General features: G+C 56.2%; 1 protein-coding gene and 1 long non-coding RNA gene across 2 annotated transcripts; one reads left to right on the top strand and one right to left on the bottom strand.

The window, feature by feature from the left end:
• The first annotated feature begins 211 nt into the window (after positions 1-211).
• On the top strand, positions 212-1,448 carry LOC115081631. The gene is made up of 3 exons (XR_003853843.1): positions 212-452; positions 1,021-1,178; positions 1,266-1,448. It is a non-coding gene; the product is annotated as an uncharacterized LOC115081631 (long non-coding RNA).
• A 1,572-nt stretch (positions 1,449-3,020) lies between these two features.
• LOC115081630 (agrin-like) lies at positions 3,021-20,067 on the bottom strand (the record flags this gene model as incomplete). The annotated part of the gene is given in 21 exon segments (XM_029586055.1): positions 3,021-4,795; positions 5,266-5,369; positions 6,179-6,384; positions 6,386-6,404; positions 8,838-8,925; positions 10,946-11,135; positions 12,249-12,365; positions 13,791-13,802; positions 14,285-14,396; positions 14,645-14,809; positions 15,360-15,456; positions 15,647-15,781; positions 17,308-17,407; positions 17,409-17,538; positions 17,829-18,048; positions 18,179-18,228; positions 18,230-18,365; positions 18,478-18,783; positions 19,219-19,338; positions 19,678-19,792; positions 19,906-20,067. Coding segments are annotated over 21 exon segments (2,742 nt in total), but the record flags the coding sequence as incomplete, so codon positions are not given.
• Between the last annotated feature and the right edge of the window lie 328 nt (positions 20,068-20,395).

Here is a 20,395-nt window from a genome sequence, read left to right as displayed (position 1 = left end):
CAGCAAATTAAGATATAAAATCTGAGAACATTTTGACACATTTTAATTTGGCATAAAACTGACAATTCAGGATATGTTAATGAGACATCAACCCCCCCAAATAAAATGGCAAAGCTGAAAAAGAATCTGCCAAAAGCCCAGCAGCCAGCAGAATGTTTTCTATGTGTTGTTTGCAGGTGCATCCCCGGGCTGAAGAAATCAACCTCTGCACCCTGCCACTGTAAACACCTCACCGGAAGCTAGAAACAATCACAGGGAACTGCTTTGTTCCTGGGACAAAGAGGAGAAACCTCCCCGCAGGTTCTTTCCGACATGCAACACTCAGGCAATGCTCACTGCTCGTCCCATCCCGAGGTGCTGGACGGAGAGGGATGGTCAGTGCTGCTGCTGCTGCTCTCGGCACAGTGAAAGCTGACTTTATTGTGAGTGTGGCGCTGCAGACTAGGAAGGAGGTGCACTGGCAGGCCTGTGTGTGTGTGTGTGTGTGCGTGAGAGCAGGGTTCCAGGAGAGGCAGAGCAGGAAGGAGGTGCACTGGCAGAGCAGGAAGGAGGTACACTGGCAGGCCTCTGTGTGTGTGCGTGAGAGCGGGGATCCAGGAGTGGCAGAGCAGGAATGAGGTGCACTGGCAGAGCAGGAAGGAGGTGCACTGGCAGAGCAGGAAGGAGGTGCACTGGCAGGCCTCTGTGTGTGTGCGTGAGAGCGGGGATCCAGGAGTGGCAGAGCAGGAATGAGGTGCACTGGCAGAGCAGGAAGGAGGTGCACTGGCAGGCCTGTGTGTGTGTGCATGAGAGCTGGGATCCAGGAGTGGCAGAGCAGGAAGGAGGTGCACTGGCAGGCCTGTGTGTGCGTGAGAGCGGGGATCCAGGAGTGGCAGAGCAGGAATGAGGTGCACTGGCAGAGCAGGAAGGAGGTGCACTGGCAGGCCTGTGTGCGTGAGAGCGGGGATCCAGGAGTGGCAGAGCAGGAATGAGGTGCACTGGCAGAGCAGGAATGAGGTGCACTGGCAGAGCAGGAAGGAGGTGCACTGGCAGGCCTGTGTGTGTGCGTGAGAGCAGGGTTCCAGGAGTGGCAGAGCAGGAAGGAGGTGCACTGGCAGAGCAGGAAGGAGGTGCACTGGCAGGCCTGTGTGTGTGTGTGCATGAGAGCTGGGATCCAGGAGTGGCAGAGCAGGAAGGAGGTGCACTGGCAGGCCTGTGTGTGCGTGAGAGCGGGGATCCAGGAGTGGCAGAGCAGGAATGAGGTGCACTGGCAGAGCAGGAAGGAGGTGCACTGGCAGGCCTGTGTGCGTGAGAGCGGGGATCCAGGAGTGGCAGAGCAGGAATGAGGTGCACTGGCAGGCCTGTGTGCGTGAGAGCGGGGATCCAGGAGTGGCAGAGCAGGAATGAGGTGCACTGGCAGAGCAGGAAGGAGGTGCACTGGCAGGCCTGTGTGTGTGTGTGTGCGTGAGAGCGGGGATCCAGGAGTGGCAGAGCAGGAAGGAGGTGCACTGGCAGGCCTGTGTGTGTGTGTGCGTGAGAGCGGGGATCCAGGAGTGGCAGAGCAGGAAGGAGGTGCACTGGCAGGCCTGTGTGTGTGTGTGCGTGAGAGCGGGGATCCAGGAGTGGCAGAGCAGGAAGGAGGTGCACTGGCAGGCCTGTGTGTGTGTGCGTGAGAGCAGGGTTCCAGGAGTGGCAGAGCAGGAAGGAGGTGCACTGGCAGGCCTGTGTGTGTGTGTGCGTGAGAGCGGGGATCCAGGGGTGGTAGAGCAGGAAGGAGGTGCACTGGCAGGCCTGTGTGTGTGCGTGAGAGCTGGGATCCAGGAGTGGCAGAGCAGGAAGAAGGTGCACTGGCAGGCCTGTGTGTGTGTGCGTGAGAGCGGGGATCCAGGAGTGGCAGAGCAGGAAGGAGGTGCACTGGCAGAGCAGGAAGGAGGTGCACTGGCAGGCCTGTGTGTGTGTGCGTGAGAGCGGGGATCCAGGAGTGGCAGAGCAGGAAGGAGGTGCACTGGCAGAGCAGGAAGGAGGTGCACTGGCAGGCCTGTGTGTGTGTGTGCGTGAGAGCGGGGATCCAGAGTGGCAGAGCAGGAAGGAGGTGCACTGGCAGGCCTGTGTGTGTGTGTGCGTGAGAGCGGGGATCCAGGAGTGGCAGAGCAGGAAGGAGGTGCACTGGCAGGCCTGTGTGTGTGTGTGCGTGAGAGCGGGGATCCAGGAGTGGCAGAGCAGGAAGGAGGTGCACTGGCAGGCCTGTGTGTGTGTGCGTGAGAGCAGGGTTCCAGGAGTGGCAGAGCAGGAAGGAGGTGCACTGGCAGGCCTGTGTGTGTGTGTGCGTGAGAGCGGGGATCCAGGAGTGGTAGAGCAGGAATGAGGTGCACTGGCAGGCCTGTGTGTGTGCGTGAGAGCTGGGATCCAGGAGTGGCAGAGCAGGAAGAAGGTGCACTGGCAGGCCTGTGTGTGTGTGCGTGAGAGCGGGGATCCAGGAGTGGCAGAGCAGGAAGGAGGTGCACTGGCAGGCCTGTGTGTGTGTGCGTGAGAGCGGGGATCCAGGAGTGGCAGAGCAGGAAGGAGGTGCACTGGCAGAGCAGGAAGGAGGTGCACTGGCAGGCCTGTGTGTGTGTGCGTGAGAGCGGGGATCCAGGAGTGGCAGAGCAGGAAGGAGGTGCACTGGCAGCGCCGCGGGCGCGGACGGACTCTGTTATCAATTTTGCGGACTGGGCGCGCACAGTTACAGCGGGACAAGCGGTCCGGGCCCCGAACCGGATCATTTTGTGATGTGGATCCCGGGGAGCAGCAGCGCTCTCCGGTCCTACAGGCTGCCGTGACTGGAGGTGCACAGGGAGGGGCCAGCGGAGGTGAAACTGATTTTTCCGAGCCCTCCCCCCCTCCTTACCTGCGGGACGCCATGGCCGCTCTCAGCAGCTCCCGAGCAGCCCAGCGCGCAGAGCAGCCAGCCGGCCTCCGCGGCCACGCCCCCTCCCAGCCAGGCCACGCCCCGCCCCGCGCCCTTAAAGGGGCAGCGCTAAGGCCAAGAAGCAGCAGCCAGCAAACGTTTGAAACTTTATTTCGTTGTGACGACGACAGACACAAGTTAAGCATGGGGACAACATGCAGCTCCTTCAGAACTCGTACAGCAGTTCCCAATGTTCAGGGCTCATCTAAAGTCAAGACACGTGGACAGACATAAATACAAAAAATAAAGGAATATGTTTGTACATCCTAGAGATTACTGCTAGTCAAAATAGGGCCGCACGTCCGTGCACGGGGGAGGGGGGGGCATGGCCTTTCGGCCAAACCCGCTTTCTAGTAAAGCCAAGGAGCTGACCCGACCCGACCTCCCGGCTCCCGTCATCCGGCACAGCCCGCAAAAGCCACGCCCACCTTTCCAGATGTGCAGGAAGTCCAATCCGGGGGGGGGGGGCAACCTTCCACCCCACCCCGACCAAGTGCGGGGAATGAATCCGCAGCCCCTCAATCTCTAAAGTACCCCAGCACTGCCCACTAGAAGAGTAAAAAAAACACCCCCCCCCATCTAAACCCATTTCCCCACTGCTGAACATGGCAACCAGCATTACAGAGGCTGCAGCGCTCCTGCAACCCTTGCCAGTACCCACCAATTACCCCCCTCTCTGAAAACCCTCCTTGCACAGTTTGTCCTTAAGAAAGAGGGCGTGGGTTTGTTATAGGACCAAGAGAAACCTAGGGCCACAGCCCCTCAAACCCAGCCCAGCATGAGCTGCTGCAAGAAAACATTGAGCCAAGAAGATTCATTATCTGCAGAAACTCGCGTTCCGTTTTGGACTTAGTGTAGAATCAGGCTTGGGTGAGGAGGGGGGACAGGTACCAGGCTACAGTGTCAGACCCGAAGGTGGCAGGAGCAGGGCATTAAGATCAGCATCTAGGGCTAGTGCCCTCTACAAGGCTCATTGTTTTCTGACGCTAAGTAACACTACAAATCCCAGAGTGCACTGGGAGGGGAGGGACTCCAGCACTCCTTTGGGCCAGGTGCTAAGGGGTCAGGAGGGGGTGGAAGACTGTAAAGGCAGGAGCAAAGTTCAGGTTTCACTTGTGAGTGTAGGATGGGCCAGAGTAGTAAAACATTCTCCAGCCGCTGCTCAAGGAGACTCCGCACCCAGCGGCTGTAAGCAAGGAAGCCAAGCACTGCCCCAGCTTCCTGCACGAGCTCCCAGCAGCCTCCTCGGGCAGGCGAGTGAAAGGCCTGCACAATCCCAACTTCTGCACCTGGGCCAGCCTGAGCAGGGGAGGGCTAGTGCCTGGCACACACGATGTAACATCAGCATTGGGTCCCATTTAATGAGAAGGGGGTCTGCCTGCCAAAAAACCAGACCAATCCGTAGGAGGAAGGGCAGGGAGCTGTCTGTCCAGGTTATTTCACAGCCGCCCATCTCTCGCCTGCGCCTGCCGGAACAGCAGGGGACGCCAGCACCAGGTATCTGTCCCACGCCGACGGCAGACAGAAGAGCTTCAAGTATGCAGCATGGATCCACTCCACAGGCCCTCGCCCCGCCTTGTCTGACCACCTCCACCTCTTTCCCCCCACACAATATAAAAAAAAGCAATTCAGTTTACAAACAGAAAATAATTACAGCCCTGGGGACAGGGGGGGGGAGGGGAGAAGAGGAGGAGGGCGAGGTCACCAGCAACTATTTGGCTAAGCAGTACAAGACGGTGGGATGGTTCATGGCATCTTCCACCAGGTGCAGCTCCAACTGGTCCACCAGCACCTCCTTCATACACCCCACAAAGCCTGTGCTGTAGGCCTTGGGCAGCTTGTACGAGACGCCGAGCTTCTCTATTCCACCTGCACAAGAGTAAAACAGGGAGGGAGTGAGCACAGGAGAGGAGCGTGGGCCATGCCCTATTCTGTCAGCAAGGAGCCGCAAAACCTGCCTCACCCCCCTTCCGGGGGAAAGGGACCTACGCCAGGCAGCAGTGCTGCTCAGGGAGAGAGGGGTGCAGGAACAGATAATGCCCAGAGGAGCGACAGACATTACAGTCCAACATCAACCAGAGCGGTGATAGCACCAAAACGCAGCAGGACTGGAGTGTTTTTACAAGAGGAATGAGGAGTACAGGATTGGGCATCAGAGGCCCCCCACCAACACCTTACATTAAGCCTGACCGATCCCGCAGGCAGAGGCGCTGCATTAACTTTCATAGCAGGATTCTACAAAACCCGTTTCAAGCTGGTGTGCCCAGGGTAGCGCTAAGCACCTGCAGGGTGCTGTACCACCATCGACCCCTACCCTTTACTGCCGCTGCGCTACTCACCAAGCCAGAGCGCCCCGTCTGTGTCCAATTGCTTCGCCCCCAGCGGAGAGCTCCCGTAGACTGGCGCTTCATTCCCTACCTGCAGAGAGCCATCCCGGTACTTCCTGCAACGAAAATTGGGCTGATGAGGAGGAGAAAGGCCTGGAAACACTAAAGCTATGCTGAGCATGGCTAGCAGAGGGCACACTCACTGTCTGACTCCTGCTCCCAGGGAGGGACACCATAGTTACAGCCTCTAGCTCTGCACGAAGGCAGTGTCGCTTCCACCCCTGCACCTCAGAGAAGCAGGAAACTGCTGAGCAGAGAACCCGTGCAGGTGCAGGGCCATCCCCCCTCCCAGCACGTCACGGCAGCCCCTCGCCTCAGTGACGTCAATAAACCACACTTATGGGGCAGCAGGAGTCAACACGAATCCTTTCCTCTCCTTCGGGTGGCGGGGGGGGAGGGAGAAGGCTCCTGCAACGCAGCAGCCTCCCCCCTTACCCTGTCCCTGGGGCAGGCGTGGCCCATGGTCAGACCTTCTGCAAAGGTCAGGGAGGGGGCATGCGGCCAAACACGGCCTCGTGCCCTACCCTCAGGCTGTCATTTCATTTGGCCTCTGATTTTTAAGTCTTGGTCACATAGGGGCCAATTCTGTGACATCACCCAGCCGCGTGCCGGCAAAGCCGCGCACAAGTTGTACCGATGTTCAGAGCCAAGGCTGCGTTTGGAAACGATCCCGGCTTGTCTACGCACACACGGTTACCCCTGCGCATGGCTTTTCACAAAGAGCTTACACGCAAACTTTTCAAAATCAAAAAGGACGCACTCAAGTCGCAGACTCGCCCCTACAGGCACCGCGCAGCTTTCCGAGAGGCCTTCATGAGTTCTAATCCCCAGGCAGTGGCTCGGGTGCCCCCATCCTCCCCCTTACCTTTGTGCTTTAATTCGGATCCACTGGTTCGTGTTCACGGGGACCGTGGATTGCAGGATGACCGGCTTAGAGCCAAGGTCATAGGTCATCTGCACGAAGCCGTTGACCACTGCCAGGGCGATGTAGTCAGAGCGCTCCAGCCCCTTCCCACTCCACAGGATCAGCCCCTGCGTGGCCTCAGTCCTGATGCTGAGCTCGAAGAGGTTAACTGTGCATTGCCTTCTCACTGCAAATGGGAAAGGAATATAAGGGGGGTGGTGAGGCAGGAAGCCTGTGCTAGCAGAGGGCGAGCCGCATCCTGCCTGCCAACTTCTGCTGCTGCGGCACGCTGGGGGGGGCCACAGGAGTGAGGTCTGCCTCCCCCTGGCCCCAAACTCGGTAGTTTATGCTTGGCTTCTCCATCTCTGCTTCTTCTTCTTCTCCCTCCCCCTCCCGCACCTCCCTTTCTTCCAGGGATTAGGCCCAAGTCTTGCAGTGGCTGAGGAGGATGAAGCTCACTGCAAGCTACTTCCAGGGCTGTTCCTGGACTGGTCACTAGGGGGCACTGTGCAGAGAGAGGTGTGCTCTAGTCACACTCCCTTCTACACCAGGCACTGTCTGAGCACCCAATCGCACTGGCAAAATTTGATCAAAAGTGGTTTTCTGTTTTGTGGATGACCACTTTGCACTGGTGCTTTGCAAAGCCTTTAAGCCCTAGATGCCTGGGGTTAAGGTTTGCACTCTGGCAAAATGCAGGATTGAGAAGCTGTCAAGGGTTAAAGAGAAATGCCGTAACAGCCAGAGAAGGCACCTTGGTGCCAGCAGGAAGGAAGGGTGCCCCCTTCTGCACAGGGAAAGGCAGCAGCAGCAGCGCTGGGAGCAGTGCATGGGGAGGGTCCAGCCCTCGCGTGGACAGAAGCAGTGAGAGGCACAGACAGACAGACAGCACTAACACAACAGCAAGGGAAGGGAAGATATAATTCATGTCGGAGATGTTCCCATTTCTCTTTCAGAAAGTAATGTTTGAGCCTTACAGCTGCCACAATTCAGAACACATCACGATACAGGTAAACATGGAATCGAGATCTTTACGATGTGAGGGAAAACCCCAACATGAAATGGGATGGGGAACGGAGAAAGCAGCACAAGAGACGCCTAAGACTCACCCAGGATCCACAGAAGAGTCCACAGACTCCGGGCTTAGAAGCAGAAAAGAGAGGCAAGGCATGCAGTGAGCACGAGCAGGAAACTGTGCAAGGTCCCTCCAACGCTCCCCCCGCCCCCAATACAGAAGGTCGGGCATGCGCCCCTTCCCTGAGACCGCAAGAGGACAGGAGAGGCATGCGAGCATCCTCTCATCAATCCTGAATAACTAAAGTAGCCGTGGCCTCCCAGGGCTGCAATGCCAGTGGCTTTCCCCGTGTCCGCCACACGCGGCCCACATGCAATGCTTAAGCTTACGCACTATGGCAGGAAGCACTCCAATGAGACGGCATGCGATGTCCTCCTGCAAGGCAAGGATTCAGCTTCCCCTTGCCTTAAGCAAAGTATTATGAAAGGTGGCCACGGGCCACGAGCCATCCAGAAAGGCTGCCCTGAGAACTAGGGCTACTTGGCTACAACTCTGGACGAAAGGACTTGCCCCAGCACATGTGCTGCTTTGCTACTGGACACAGCTATGATTTCTTGCATATGGTCTGGTCTGGGTTAGAGATGGAGATGTGGGGCCAGTGTTATCAGATGGAGGGTCCCTGAGGGACAGCCGAGGATGAAGCTCGTTACTTACTCTGGAATCTCATTAGTTAGGTGGCTTGAAACAAGAAAAGAAAAAGCTTGAGATAAGACAAGAGACGGACAACCGGCGAGGCGAGGAGAGGAGAGGAGAGGCGAGTGCCCGTTGCAGAGGGAAGCAATGACCCAGGAGGACGCCTGAGGTGAGGCACAGGGTGGGCGGGCGGGCTGGACATGGGCACCTGCTGGGAGGAGTGGAGGGGGCATGATGGGTGGCAGGAGCAGAGGGACGGGGCAGATACACCTGGGCAGAGTCGGCTTATAAAGTGCACAGTCACTGCATCTGGGAACAGGGGCATCGGGGTTAAAAGAAAACACAGACACGGTTTTGGGGTTTTTTATTTGTCTTTCTGTCAGTTTGTGCTTTTTTATGAAGGTTTTATTGTGCATTAAGTAGGGTTATGCATGTTCTGACTAATACGAAACATGTTCTGCTTGCAGGTGAACATCTCTACGTGTGAGAGAAGACAGGAAAGCAGAGAGGAAGGCACAGGGCAGGGGCGGAGTCCCGATGACGAGCGGCCCGGGGATTCAGCGCCCAGGAGATACCACGTGGTCTGCCGAGCGCGGCTCCGTCACCGCCACGCTCGGCAGACCACGTGACTAGCGCCACCGGCCCACCGGGGGATGCCTGATCCCTCGTTACGCCAGGCCAACCCGCCCCTGGATCAGGGGGAGGGGCCGGAGGCAGGACCTCAGCCCATGTCATACAGTCTGGTGGAGGGGGGGGTCTCAGACCATGGGGGTCATTTTCAGAAGGAGCAGATATAGTGTAGTAATTTTCAAGAAGTGCATTTAAGGTGCAAAACCCACTTATAAATGTCTAAACCCCCCATGTGTGATGGTGGCTGGGGGCAGGTGAAGGGTCAGAGGTCAGGGCCTGCATTACCTCTTCGTCACGGCGTTGTGGTACTCCATGTAGGTTTTCCCATCGAACGCGATGGCTTCTGAGTCCCCGGCCGACTTCTCAATGATCGCTGTGGAAGACATCAAGGAGGACGCAAGGTTACAATCCTCCCCAGGGGTCACTTCATCCCTCAGGAGTGAGGGGGGAGTCCTTATGTAACCCACCCCCCTCAGTCTGCTTTCCCGGGGCCTGCGCTGGGCTCTGCAGAGGGGCCCCCTCCATCCCCTTCTGCTGGCGCCAGCAAACCAGAATAAGCAAGGGGGGGGGGGGGACCCCGCTGCGTCTTCTCCCCTAGGACTCCAGGCCAGGGAGTCACCTTTTCCCACAGGACTGACTTTGGCCTGCTCTTCACCACTTTGGGTGGGGGGCGGGAATACGGGCTTCAGAGATTTTTTTTCAGGGAGGAAATCCCGCCTTCTTTATTTTGGGAAGTTGGCAAGCGCAGAGTGCGCATCTGAACGCAGGACGCCCTGCTCCTCCTCCAACCTGCACACACAGCAGGGCCGCGTGCCCCGGGATGGAAGGGGGCGGTGCTGATTTTAGTTGCCGGATTCAGGGCTCCAGCAGTCCCAGGGTGCGATCATTATTGCGATGAAGGCTCCTGCTGCAAGTGCAAAGGAGCCTGAGCAGAACTGCCCGGGCAAAGAAAGAAAAACAAGGCGACCCTGCCGATCCGATTGAGTTTGTACCCAAGCCTCTAGTGATGGCTGCCACAACTCAAAAAAAGATATAATTGTGATGGAGAAGGTACAGAGAAGGGCAACCAAAATGATAAAGGGGATAGAACAGCTCCCCTATGAGGAAAGGCTGAAGAGGTTAGGGCTGTTCAGCTTGGAGAGGAGAAGGCTGAGGGGGGATATGATAGAGGTCTTTAAGATCATGAGAGGTCTAGAACGGGTAGATGTGAATCGATTACTAGGGGGCCCTCCATGAATTTAGTAAGTAGGACATTCAAAACAAATTGGAGAAAATTATTTTTCAGTCAATGCACAATGGAAATTTATTACTGGAGAATGTGATTAAAGCAGATAGCGTAACTGGGTTTAAAGCATGGAATCTATTGACCTTCTGGGATCTGTCAGATTCTTGTGACCTGGATTGGCCACTGCTGAAAACAGGATACTGGGGCTTGATGGGACCTCCAGTCTGGCCCAGTATGGCAATTACTGCCTTCTACTGGGACTCAGTGCTGAAATGATTTCTTGAAGAATACATTTTGGAAGAAAAGATTAGGGCAACCTGGCTGTGTAGACACCAAGTTCTCATCTTTCAGGTTGAGGGGGATTCGTTTCAGCTGAATTACCCCTGTAAAAGTTAAATCAGTTTTTAATGGACATGGAGCAGCTGTTTTGTCCTTTTGAAATCCTGTCAACAACAGAGGGGATGAGCGTCCAGCCGTGCTCTTTCCTCCTCAGCAGTGTATTTGCTTCTCTTCTTCATGGAAATAGGTTGAATTGGGGTTTGTCTCGTCTTGCAGGAAGCTCATTCTCTTCTCTCCCTCCTGGTTTTGTTAGGGTCACTAATTCATCAGGAAAGGATGTGTATTCAGCCCAAGGACTGGCAGGGATTCTAATGTTCCTTTGTTTGCTTTTAACATTTATTAAACTTCCCCACAGAAGCAGAGTATTCCCTGCAAGCTGTGTAACTAACCTGGAACAGTCCAGGAGCAGGACTCTGCAGCCTCCCCTCTCCTTATCCTTCCTATCAGATCCCACCTCACCGGGACTCACGACGACCACTCAGACCCAAAAGGGAGCAGGGCAAGCTTCCAGACTGGATGGCGGCCCCCGAAACCCTCGGGTGTGCGGCTGCTCTCCGCTCAAGGTCCCAACGCAGAATCACAGCTCTTTCATTCGTTTGCCAGGATCTCTCGCCACGCAGTGACGATACTGGCTGAACACACTCTGCCTCCTTACCCTCATCACCCCACGACGGGATGGAGCAGCCACAATGGCTCCTTTACAGACTTCTGTTGCCACAGGCCAAACTAGCCCTAGCGAGTTAGGGATGGAGCTCCATGCTCATGAGCAGCCCCTTTAACATTTCCGCTCAAGCTCTGCTCCGGGACCCCACTCTGGCACAGCCCTTACCTTTGTCGCACTGCAGCCCGGAGAAGCCCCGCAGGCACCCACACTCGTAGCTCTCCAGCTTGGGGGTGCACACGCCGCTGTTCTGGCAGGGGCTTGGTTTCCGCATGCACGGGTGCTGCTGGAAGGGGGAGATCTCAATGGCGCTCTTCACGTTCTCATTCTTCAGGAGGGCAATGCCCCCGGCGGTGATCTACGAGAGGAAGGACAGAGCATGGGACAAGGCCCCCACAGCCTGGAGCAACCCGAGAACCTGTAGAAATGCAGTGCATGGCAGGGAGGAGTCGCCTCCCCACCTCAGGAAAAGCTAAGGGAAAAAAGGGCCTCAAGGCCAGGACACAGCTTCCCAGCAAACAAACTGCGGCAGAGAGGGAAGGGCAAAACAGCCAGGGGCCGATAGACGAAGGAAGCAGGTTTGGATAAGTTCTTGGAGGAGAAGTCCATTACCTGCTATTAATCAGGTTTACTTAGGGAATAGCCTCTGCTATTAATTGCATCAGTAGCATGGGATCTTCTTAGTGTTTGGGTAATTGCCAGGTTCTTGTGGCCTGGATTGGCCTCTGTTGGAAACAGGATGCTGGGCTTGATGGACCCTTGGTCTGACCCAGCATGGCAGGTTCTTATGTTCTTATGACTGCGGGATGTGTGCATGGGGAGGAGGTAATGGAACTGAAGAAACCCCAGGATAAGCACTGAGGAACCCATAAAGGTAAAGAAGAGAATGGAAGGCCAGAGATCACCTGGGGGTCTATTACGCTCATTATCTGCTGTCCTGTTCCAGGAAAAGGGCCGAGAGTTGCAGCAGTACAAACGGCCCACTCCTCGCTCCCTCCCTCCAGAGCAGCAGCAAAGGGAAAGCTGATAAGGGCAGAGACAGGAAGTGGAGCCCAATTCTAGGGCAGGCCACGGGGCGGCGGGTTGGTATTAGCAGGCAGCAAGGCCAGAGGCTCAGCAAACAGCCTTGCTAACTCTGGTAGCTTTACATAATGTTACAAAGCTTGGTGGTTAAAAATGGGGGAGGGCCTGGGATCTTCTGCTCACCTACCCAGGGAGGGAGAGAAGTAATGAGGAGGAAGCAATATCCTACGCGCTTCTGCAGTTCAGCTGGGAGAGATCCTTGCAAGGTGGACAGGAATAACTGAGCAGACTGCTGGCATCTTCTGTGCCACCTCTAGTCAGAGAGAGGCCAGGATCCTGGGAGCTAGCGCCCTCCCCCCCCCCCCCCCCCCTTCTAGGCCAGCAGTGGTTCCAGGGGGGGCAGCACACAGCCAGGGGCAGTCCCTGGAGGGTGCAACATTTCTCTTACCTTCTGAATGGCCCCGTCGAAGCTGGTGGAAATAGCGGCAGCGCGAGCGAGTTTGCTGAAGTCTGGAGCTCCTCCCACGTAAAGCGGTTCCTTCAGGTTCAGAGCAGTGTGCGGAGCCTGCGGGAAAGCAAGGGGAGACCCTGAGAGCAGCACAGGCCTGACCCACCGCCGCTCCTTTACCCTCACAGAAGGGGAGGTGCATTTCCAGCTCACAGGGAGAATCAGGAGTAAGTAAGGGATTCTGTATAATGTCAGAGCACATTGATTAAGTCACTGCCCACTGGTGTCTACAAATCTGGGTGGCCAGAGGCGGCTTCTGCATCACTGCGTTCCCTTTCTCCAGCCCTGCTCACGTCCCAATTCTCCACGAGTGAAAAATGTGCTCTCAGAAGGGTCTCTGTGTGATGGGTACGGCGGGCACACACGGCCTAAGTGTGCTGATGATGTGCAGGGGCTGCAGCTGTACTGCCTGCCTCCATCACGCAGCACTGGCGCACTCTGCTGGCTGCACCGCAGCACTGCAGCTTCCTGCATTCAATTCCCTGGCTGGGCGGTGCTGACAGTCCTGTTCTCAAAGGACACGAGCTCTCCTAACACACACACACACACACACACACACACACACACACACACACACACACACACTGCACTACAGTCTCAGGCTCACTCACCTGTTGCAGGAAGCTTACTAACGTAAAAAGCATCCCTAGGATACTGCACACGTAACCTTCCACAAATGGAAAATGCAAGCAAAGTGCAGCAGCATCCAGCAGCCTACAGCGTCCTACGGCCCTCACGCTGAGCGGCTGCATCACACCGCCACTCCCAAGAGAGAGTCTCGCCCCGGGCGCCACGTGCGAACAGCTCATCTCACCCACGCACACACGATGTGTGAGAAATCCCAAAGCTGGTCCCGGCTGCTACTGGACAAGTGACGGGGGGGCTGTGTCCGGAACCTCCTGGGTCTGGGAAAGGGATTATCCGTGTGGGTGTGCGAGCGAGCGGATGAGGCACGCCTGAGAAAGTTATCCCCGTGGTCAGACAATGCCTGGGTCTCCTCACCCCCGGCCCTCTCACACTTATCAGAGACACCTCGCACCACATGTGAACAATACGCCGACACCACGAGAGTCTCATTTGGCACAATCTGCATTTAAATTCAGAAGGCAATAAAACATGTACTTTTCACTTGTCCTGGATGCCAGAGTTTGTGTAAGAGGCTCTTACAGAAATAAGAGGATTTAATGCACCAGGAGATGGACGCCTCTGACTGCTTAATGCCACGAGCAGCAAATGAGACCTCCCACAATAAACCCACAAATGAGATTAATTACTATCTAATGAGCAACGATGAGGAAATCACGGCAACAGTAAAACAGTTTAGTGGAACAGAATGCGTTTGTCTATTCTACATCAGAGCTGAGTTTTGGTGATGGGGGTCAGATGGTAAAGTGCATGGTGACCCCATCGGTTTAGATGGAAGAAACAGAAATGGATATGAAGGGATGGGATGAGAGTTTAGGAGCAAAATGTGATCTTTACCTTACGGGATTTCTGAAATCCAGAAAACAGAGGGGGGGGGGGGAAGACAGAGAGAGGAAGAGGGGAGAGAGAAATTTGTGAATCAGTGAAATTGAGGTATTGACATGCAAAGCTCAAAGCATCCTATTACAGTCTCAAAACCATTTTAATCATTACATTAAGGGGGAAAGTGGGGGGAAGGGGGAGGGGCTCTGCCCGTGGCAGCTCCACGCACAGCAGCCCTGCTCTCAGAGGTGGGGAGCGGAAAAGCCCTGGGCAGACTCCAGAGAGAGGGAAGCAAATTCCCAAGGCTAGAGGAGGGGCTTGGAGAGGTGAATTGCAGTGGGAATTTCACAGTGGTGCGAAGCACAAATCCTGCAGCGCCCAAGGCATGCAGATTGCAAGCTGCCGCACTGCATCAGAGCTGCGCTATAAACCCCGTCTGACTCTTCTACGGCTTTCACTACAGCTCTGCAATCAGAAAAGATTAGGCCAGCGATGTCCCCAAAACTTACAGGCGATTCGCCCGTGATCTGCTCCCTGTTCCTGATGCTCATGAGTCCTTTGCGTCCGCTGCGCTCCAGGGAGACACTGATCCAGGTGTTCAGCGCGACTCGCTCCTTGCTCCTGGGGAGAGGCAAGATGCAAGGTCAGTGCTGGATCCTGGGTACTGCCCGAGCCCAGTGCTCCCTCCAGAAAACAAAACGTCTCCCAGGCAGGCCTTCAACGAGTCAGTCAGAAAGGCAACGTTACGCACTGCAAGGCAAAGAGAGAAAGCAAGCAAGCCCGTCCGCCAGCCACGCCCAACACCTGCAAGGCACTGGCAGCCTCTAACCAAGACCAGGACTTCAAGGCAAGCCATGGCAGGCCCTCACCTGATGACTGCAGCTCCCTTGCCCAGGTCATATCTGTACTCCAGGTGCCCGTCGTGCAGGGCCAGAGAGAGGAAGTCCCCTCTGCCGTCCGTCTTCTGTCCATTGTAGAAGATGACACCGCTGGGGATCCTGGCGAGGAAGACAACCTCCATGGACAGCTTGTCCCTGGGAATGAAAAGTCCAATTAGACCCGTTACGTGGCAGCAAATCCTGCAAAGCGCCAGTGGGAATGGGCTCAGGAAGGATCTAATTCCTGGTGGTTTAATGGGCCCATGGACAGACTAAGCCACTTCACTCCTGAAGCCGTAACAGTGCCCCACGTGTGGAAACGGCTTTGAAGGCTGCCGTCCCGCGAATAGGAGGGGGAGGGGCAGGGGAGGAGTCAGCACTTACAAAGCACGAATGTTTTCCCGGGAAACACGCGCGCACACAAACAGCAGGTACAGATCTGTGCGCGTTCATTCCCCTGGCGCCGTTTTAAAAGGAAACATTTCCCCTTTGAGAATCGGCAGAAAAAAAAAAAGAAAGTATCCACCGATCTCACAGCTCTGCCCAGGCTTTGAAAGTGGCTCCCTCAGCAGTCCCCGTCCCTCCACAGTGCCAGGGTGAGGCGAGCCAGAGCTGGGAGCGGCAGGGCAAAGTCCCAGCGAGAACACAGCTGGCACAGACTTCTTGTCCCCAGGTGTTCCTCCCTGATGAGAGCCAGCATACTTACTGCAGATCGGGCACAGAGGTTTGGAGCCCCTGCAATTCCAGGTAGGAAAAGCCATTGAATTCTGGAAGGAAGGGGACAGTCTGGTCCTGCTCCATCACTGGGTCAGAAAGCAGAGGAAAAGAGAGGAGAGCTGTCACCATTAAGCCCACATCCCCCTCCCCAATCCTGTGACCTGCGCATCGCCAGGGAAGGTCGTGTGAGAGGAACCATCCTGCTATGCCTCATCACCACAAGTGACCGCCTAACCCCTACGCTGCCCCTGCTCTCAGTGGCACAGGGAGGGTTACCTTTCTCGCAGAGCTTGCCTTCCCTCCCCATAGGGCATTCACACTTGGCTCCCCCCTCTGGCAGCACCAGGCAGGTGGCAGAGACGTGGCATGGGTTGGGCTCACAGGGGTTCTTCTCGTCCGCACAGGTGGGTCCTGAAAGAGAAAAGGAATTTTGTCTTTATAAAAAGTCTGGTGCACACGATGTTCAGGGGAGATGCAGCATTTCCAATCTGACCCCCAGTCCAAGCTGAGGAATCGCCTTAGAGGCCAACATTCAAAATCCCAGAAGAGACATAACACGGGATAACGTCCCAGTGAAAATCCCAGATTAATGTTATCCGGCTTCCAGCAATCGCACCCAGGGGCCACAGCTCCCAGCTTAGCTCCTTAGCGATGGCAGAAACCCCACAAGAGATTGGATAACATCAGACCTGCTAGCAGGCATATCTCGGGAGTTAATTAGCAAGCCCAGATCACCTCCGGCATGCCCTTTTCTTATTCAGCTAAATCTTAGCCAGACATATAGAAACATAGAAATGACGGCAGAAGAAGACCAAACGGTCCATCCAGTCTGCCCAGCAAGCTTTCACGGTTATTTATTTTCATACTTTTCTGTTACTCTTGTCCCTTTAAATAACTTTTTGGTTCTATTTCCCTTCCACCCCCGCCATCGTAAGAGCAGTGCTGGAGCTGCATCGAAGTGAAGTATCTAGCTAATTGGTTTGGGTAGTAACCGCCGTAATAAGCAAGCTACTCCCATTTGTTTACCCTGCCTGTGCAATTCAGTCCTTGTTGGGTTTGACTACAAATCCTCTTTTCATCATCCCCCCCTGCCATTGAAGCAGTGATCTGTGCTGGATATGTATTCCAAGTGAAGTATCAGGCTTGATTCAGGGTAGTAACCGCCGTAACAAGCAAGCTACACCCATAATTATTTGTTTACCCAGACTATGTAATTCAGACCTTGTTGGTAGTTGTCTGAATATAAATCATCTTTTCTTCATTCCCCCTGCCGACTTACCTGGCTAACGTTTTTGCTGGGTAAGAAAGGGAAATAGTTAATCTGTCTAAATGGCCTTGAATATTGAGTGCTTGGAGTCTCTGAGCTTGTAGCAATGGGTTTCTTTCACAATAGTAAGCATGGTAGCAGTCTTCCCACGGGGCAGCGCGCGGCCGCGGCCCTCTCCTCCCCACGGGGCACCTCGCGGCCGCGCCCTCTCCTCCCCACTGGGCACCTCGCGGCCACGGCTCTCACCTCCCCACGGGGCACCTGCAGCCCACGGCTCTCACCTCCCCACGGGGCACTTCGCGGCCATGGCTCTCACCTCCCCACGGGGCAGCGCGTGGCCACGGCTCTCACCTCCCCACGGGGCAGCGCGTGGCCACGGCTCTCACCTCCCCACGGGGCAGCGCGTGGCCACGGCTCTCACCTCCCCACGGGGCACCCTCGCGGCCACGGCTCTCACCTCCCCACGGGGCACCTCGCGGCCACGGCTCTCACCTCCCCACGGGGCAACCTCGCGGCCACAGCTCTCACCTCCCCACGGAGCACCTCGCGGCCACGGCTCTCACCTCCCCACTGGGCACCTCGCGGCCACGGCTTCGCACCTCCCCACGGGGCACCTCGCGGCCACGGCTCTCACCGTCCCCACGGGGCACCTCGCGGCCGCGGCTCTCACCTGTGAACCCATTCAGGCACTCGCAGTGGAACATCTCTGCCTCCTTGATATGACACACGCCAGCGTTGTGGCAAGGCTGAGGGTGGCAGGGATTGTTGCCCGCATTCACCCACGCCACTGCCATACAATACATCCACGCCTTTCTCCTGCAGATCGTACACCTGATTATTGACATCCAGAAGCCGGATGCAGCCCTTCAGGCCAGAGGTCACCGAGGTGCGCTCTGCCACGCTGCGGGGGGAAAGGAAGCCCTCAGTTAGCACAAGCATACTAGTAAGACTAGTTAACGCAACCTTAAACAGCAGTAAGGGCAGGTCAGCATGGCTTTCAGTTTAAAGAAAAAATTGTTTTCTGAGCAGCAAATTTCAGCTAGTGATACCCAACAGGTGGCTTCCCACATAGCAGGCCAGCAACGCTCATGCCGATACAGGTAACCCCGAGGTCAAAGACGCTCTGCCAGATTACCTATGAAGGAATACATTGCATTAATCACGTGGCGATGCCAGCACTGTGCTACTCACAGGGGAATCTGGTCCTCCGGTGCCCCTCCTAGGAAGAGGTCAGAGTCCAGGTTCAGGCCGTCGGTGCCAGGTGGGCTCTCTCCATTCACGTGAAGCTCCCCGTCCACAGACAGCATGCCGCTGCGGCGGTTACGGCTCACCAACAGTTGGTGCCACTTGCCGGGCTGGATGGGAACCTTGCTGGTCACGACGCCCGTACCGGAGCCTGTGTTAAACCTGAAACCAGAGCAGCGTTCACACCCCATCCGTGTAGGAGGGGAGGGGGGGGGGAGGTAGTGCCCCATTATCTACGTCTTCTAACCATGGCCCCATGCAAATCCGCATCCTCTCCCCCAGGCCCCCTACCTGAGGTTCCACGAATCCGCTGACCAGCGCCAGAGAGATGAGTCCTTGCCCCGATCTGCCCGTTGTAAAGCAGCAGCCCGCTGGGCTCCAGGGCCCGGAACTCCAGAGCGATGCGCACCGTGTGATAGGCCTTCAGGACCGTGAATGCCAGGTACGACTTCCCTCCGAAGCTGGGGATGAAGTACTGCACCGCTAAGATGAGAGAGAGGAGGCAGAGTGACCCCGGGGAGGAGCAGCAGGACACGGGCTGCAGGGCATTGCTAAGCTGCTCTGCCTACAGGACAGGTTAGGTGGGTTTCCTTACTTTTCTCACAGACTGCGCCCCCTTTTCCTGCAGGGCAGCTGCAGGAAAAGTCCCTCCCGTCGTCCTCACAAGTGCCACCGTGGAGGCACGGGTGGGAGGCGCAGGGGCGGGTCGGCTTCTTGTGGGCAGAGGGCTGGAGTGTGGGCTTCTTCCTGGTGACAGCTGCTGTGGTGGTCGGTGGTCTCCCCGTGGTGGCAGGGTGCAGGACGTGGGGGGCTGTAGCCAGCAGGCGGCTGGGAGAGGCCATAGTGCTGGTGGTGGCTGCACTAGTAGTTGTGGTGGTGGTGAACAGCACAGGAATCCAGTCTGAAAGCAAAATCCAGTCTTTACTGACCTAGCAAGTAACTTAAAATCCCCTCCTCCCTTCCTGACCCTGATCTTCAAGGGATGGAGGGCAGGGGAGGCATCTGTATGGCTTTAAAAGCAGAGAGATGGGCAGAATCGAGATGAAGGAGGAGAGCGTGAGACTACCAGGGTGACAGGTCTGGGACATGGGAGACTGAAACGAGTGCCCGATTAATGCAGAACAGTGGAGCGAGCGCATTAAAAAGGAAAGACAACCTCAAAGGCATCTCCGTCCTTTCTAGAGAGGTGTCCTTAATACATGCCGACCTATTCAAATCCGCAGGCAAGGGAGGCAGAGCGCTCTTAAGTGTGCATGGAGAGGGAGGTGGTTACAGACCCTCTAAGCCCACCACCGACGGGCTGCTCGGGACTGGTAACAGCAGCAAGGACCCTCACCAAAGTCCATGAATTTCAGGTGCTCCTGAGGGGGATTCTTCAGCAGAATGGTTTTCCTTCGGGAGGCTTTGATCTGCTTCAGAAGGGCTCTCTGCACATCCAGGGCTGAGTAAGAGGTAACTGAGGGACAAGGAGAGAGAAACACAGACAGCTAAACTCCCTGCAGGACTCTCTGCAGCTGGGACCCCTGCAAAGGTGACAAACTCAGGAACCTGCCTTCATCCCGCCTGTCCCACTGCTTCTCCCAGCTCCAAGAGCAGCTTCTCTCATGCCCCGGCTTCTTACCCTGCCACAGACAGGAGCAGGAAGCAGAAGGGGCAGCAAGGACCCCTGCGGGACAACGCGCTTCAACCCTCCCGAGAGGAGCAAATGTCCAGCGCTCAACAGCAAGCCCTGTCATCCCAGATCCAAGGGTAAGGCGCCAAACCTCCGGAGACGGCAGCAGCACAGCCATCTCACCTGGGTCGAAGTGCGTCTCCACAATGACACGCAGAGAATTGCTTTGTCCAAGGTCACGCACCCGCACGCTCTTGAAGTCCTTTTTGACGTCGGAGTTGCGCAAGAGGTCGTCCAGCTGAGAAGCACAGAATCAAAAGTCAGGGCAATGATGTTAGACGAGAAGGCGCGATTAACCCTCTCTGCACACGAGGGGAAGCGCAAAGCTCCCACGACAGAGCTGCCACTCACCGCACTTTCGATGCTCCTGGCCGTCTCCCCAAAGAGCTCCGACTTGGGGTCAGCCATCTCGGGGGTGTAGAACAGCTCCTGCCCGTCCACCGTCTCCAAGATAAGGACTCCCTGGAAGACCTTGGTGGCTGAGGAAGCAGCACATGAACAGCCGGGAGTCACCTATCTGCACGTAGATGCAGCTCTCTCCTGAGATACCTCACTCCCCAGGTATGGATGACAGGGTGGGTAGTGCCAGGGGTGCGGTTAGTTGTATGGGACTGGGGGCTGGGGGCTATGGATTATTAGCATGGCAAGATGGTGGCAGCCTCAGCTGGAGATGTCAGAGCATGATTTTACCAGACGCTGCTCTCCTCTCCCGAGCTCCAGCCTGGAAGGGAGCAAGGACAGGCTGAGTAACAAGAGAGAGACGTTAGCCAGAGCAGGACACCGAGTCAGAGGGCAGCCCTGAGCACACGCACGAGAGCCACACACATCCTGGCCAAGGACA

The sequence above is a fragment of the Rhinatrema bivittatum genome, unplaced genomic scaffold (genome assembly GCF_901001135.1).
Source record: "Rhinatrema bivittatum unplaced genomic scaffold, aRhiBiv1.1, whole genome shotgun sequence".
Classification (NCBI taxonomy): domain Eukaryota; kingdom Metazoa; phylum Chordata; class Amphibia; order Gymnophiona; family Rhinatrematidae; genus Rhinatrema; species Rhinatrema bivittatum.
This window is presented reverse-complemented; position numbering and strand designations above follow the sequence as displayed.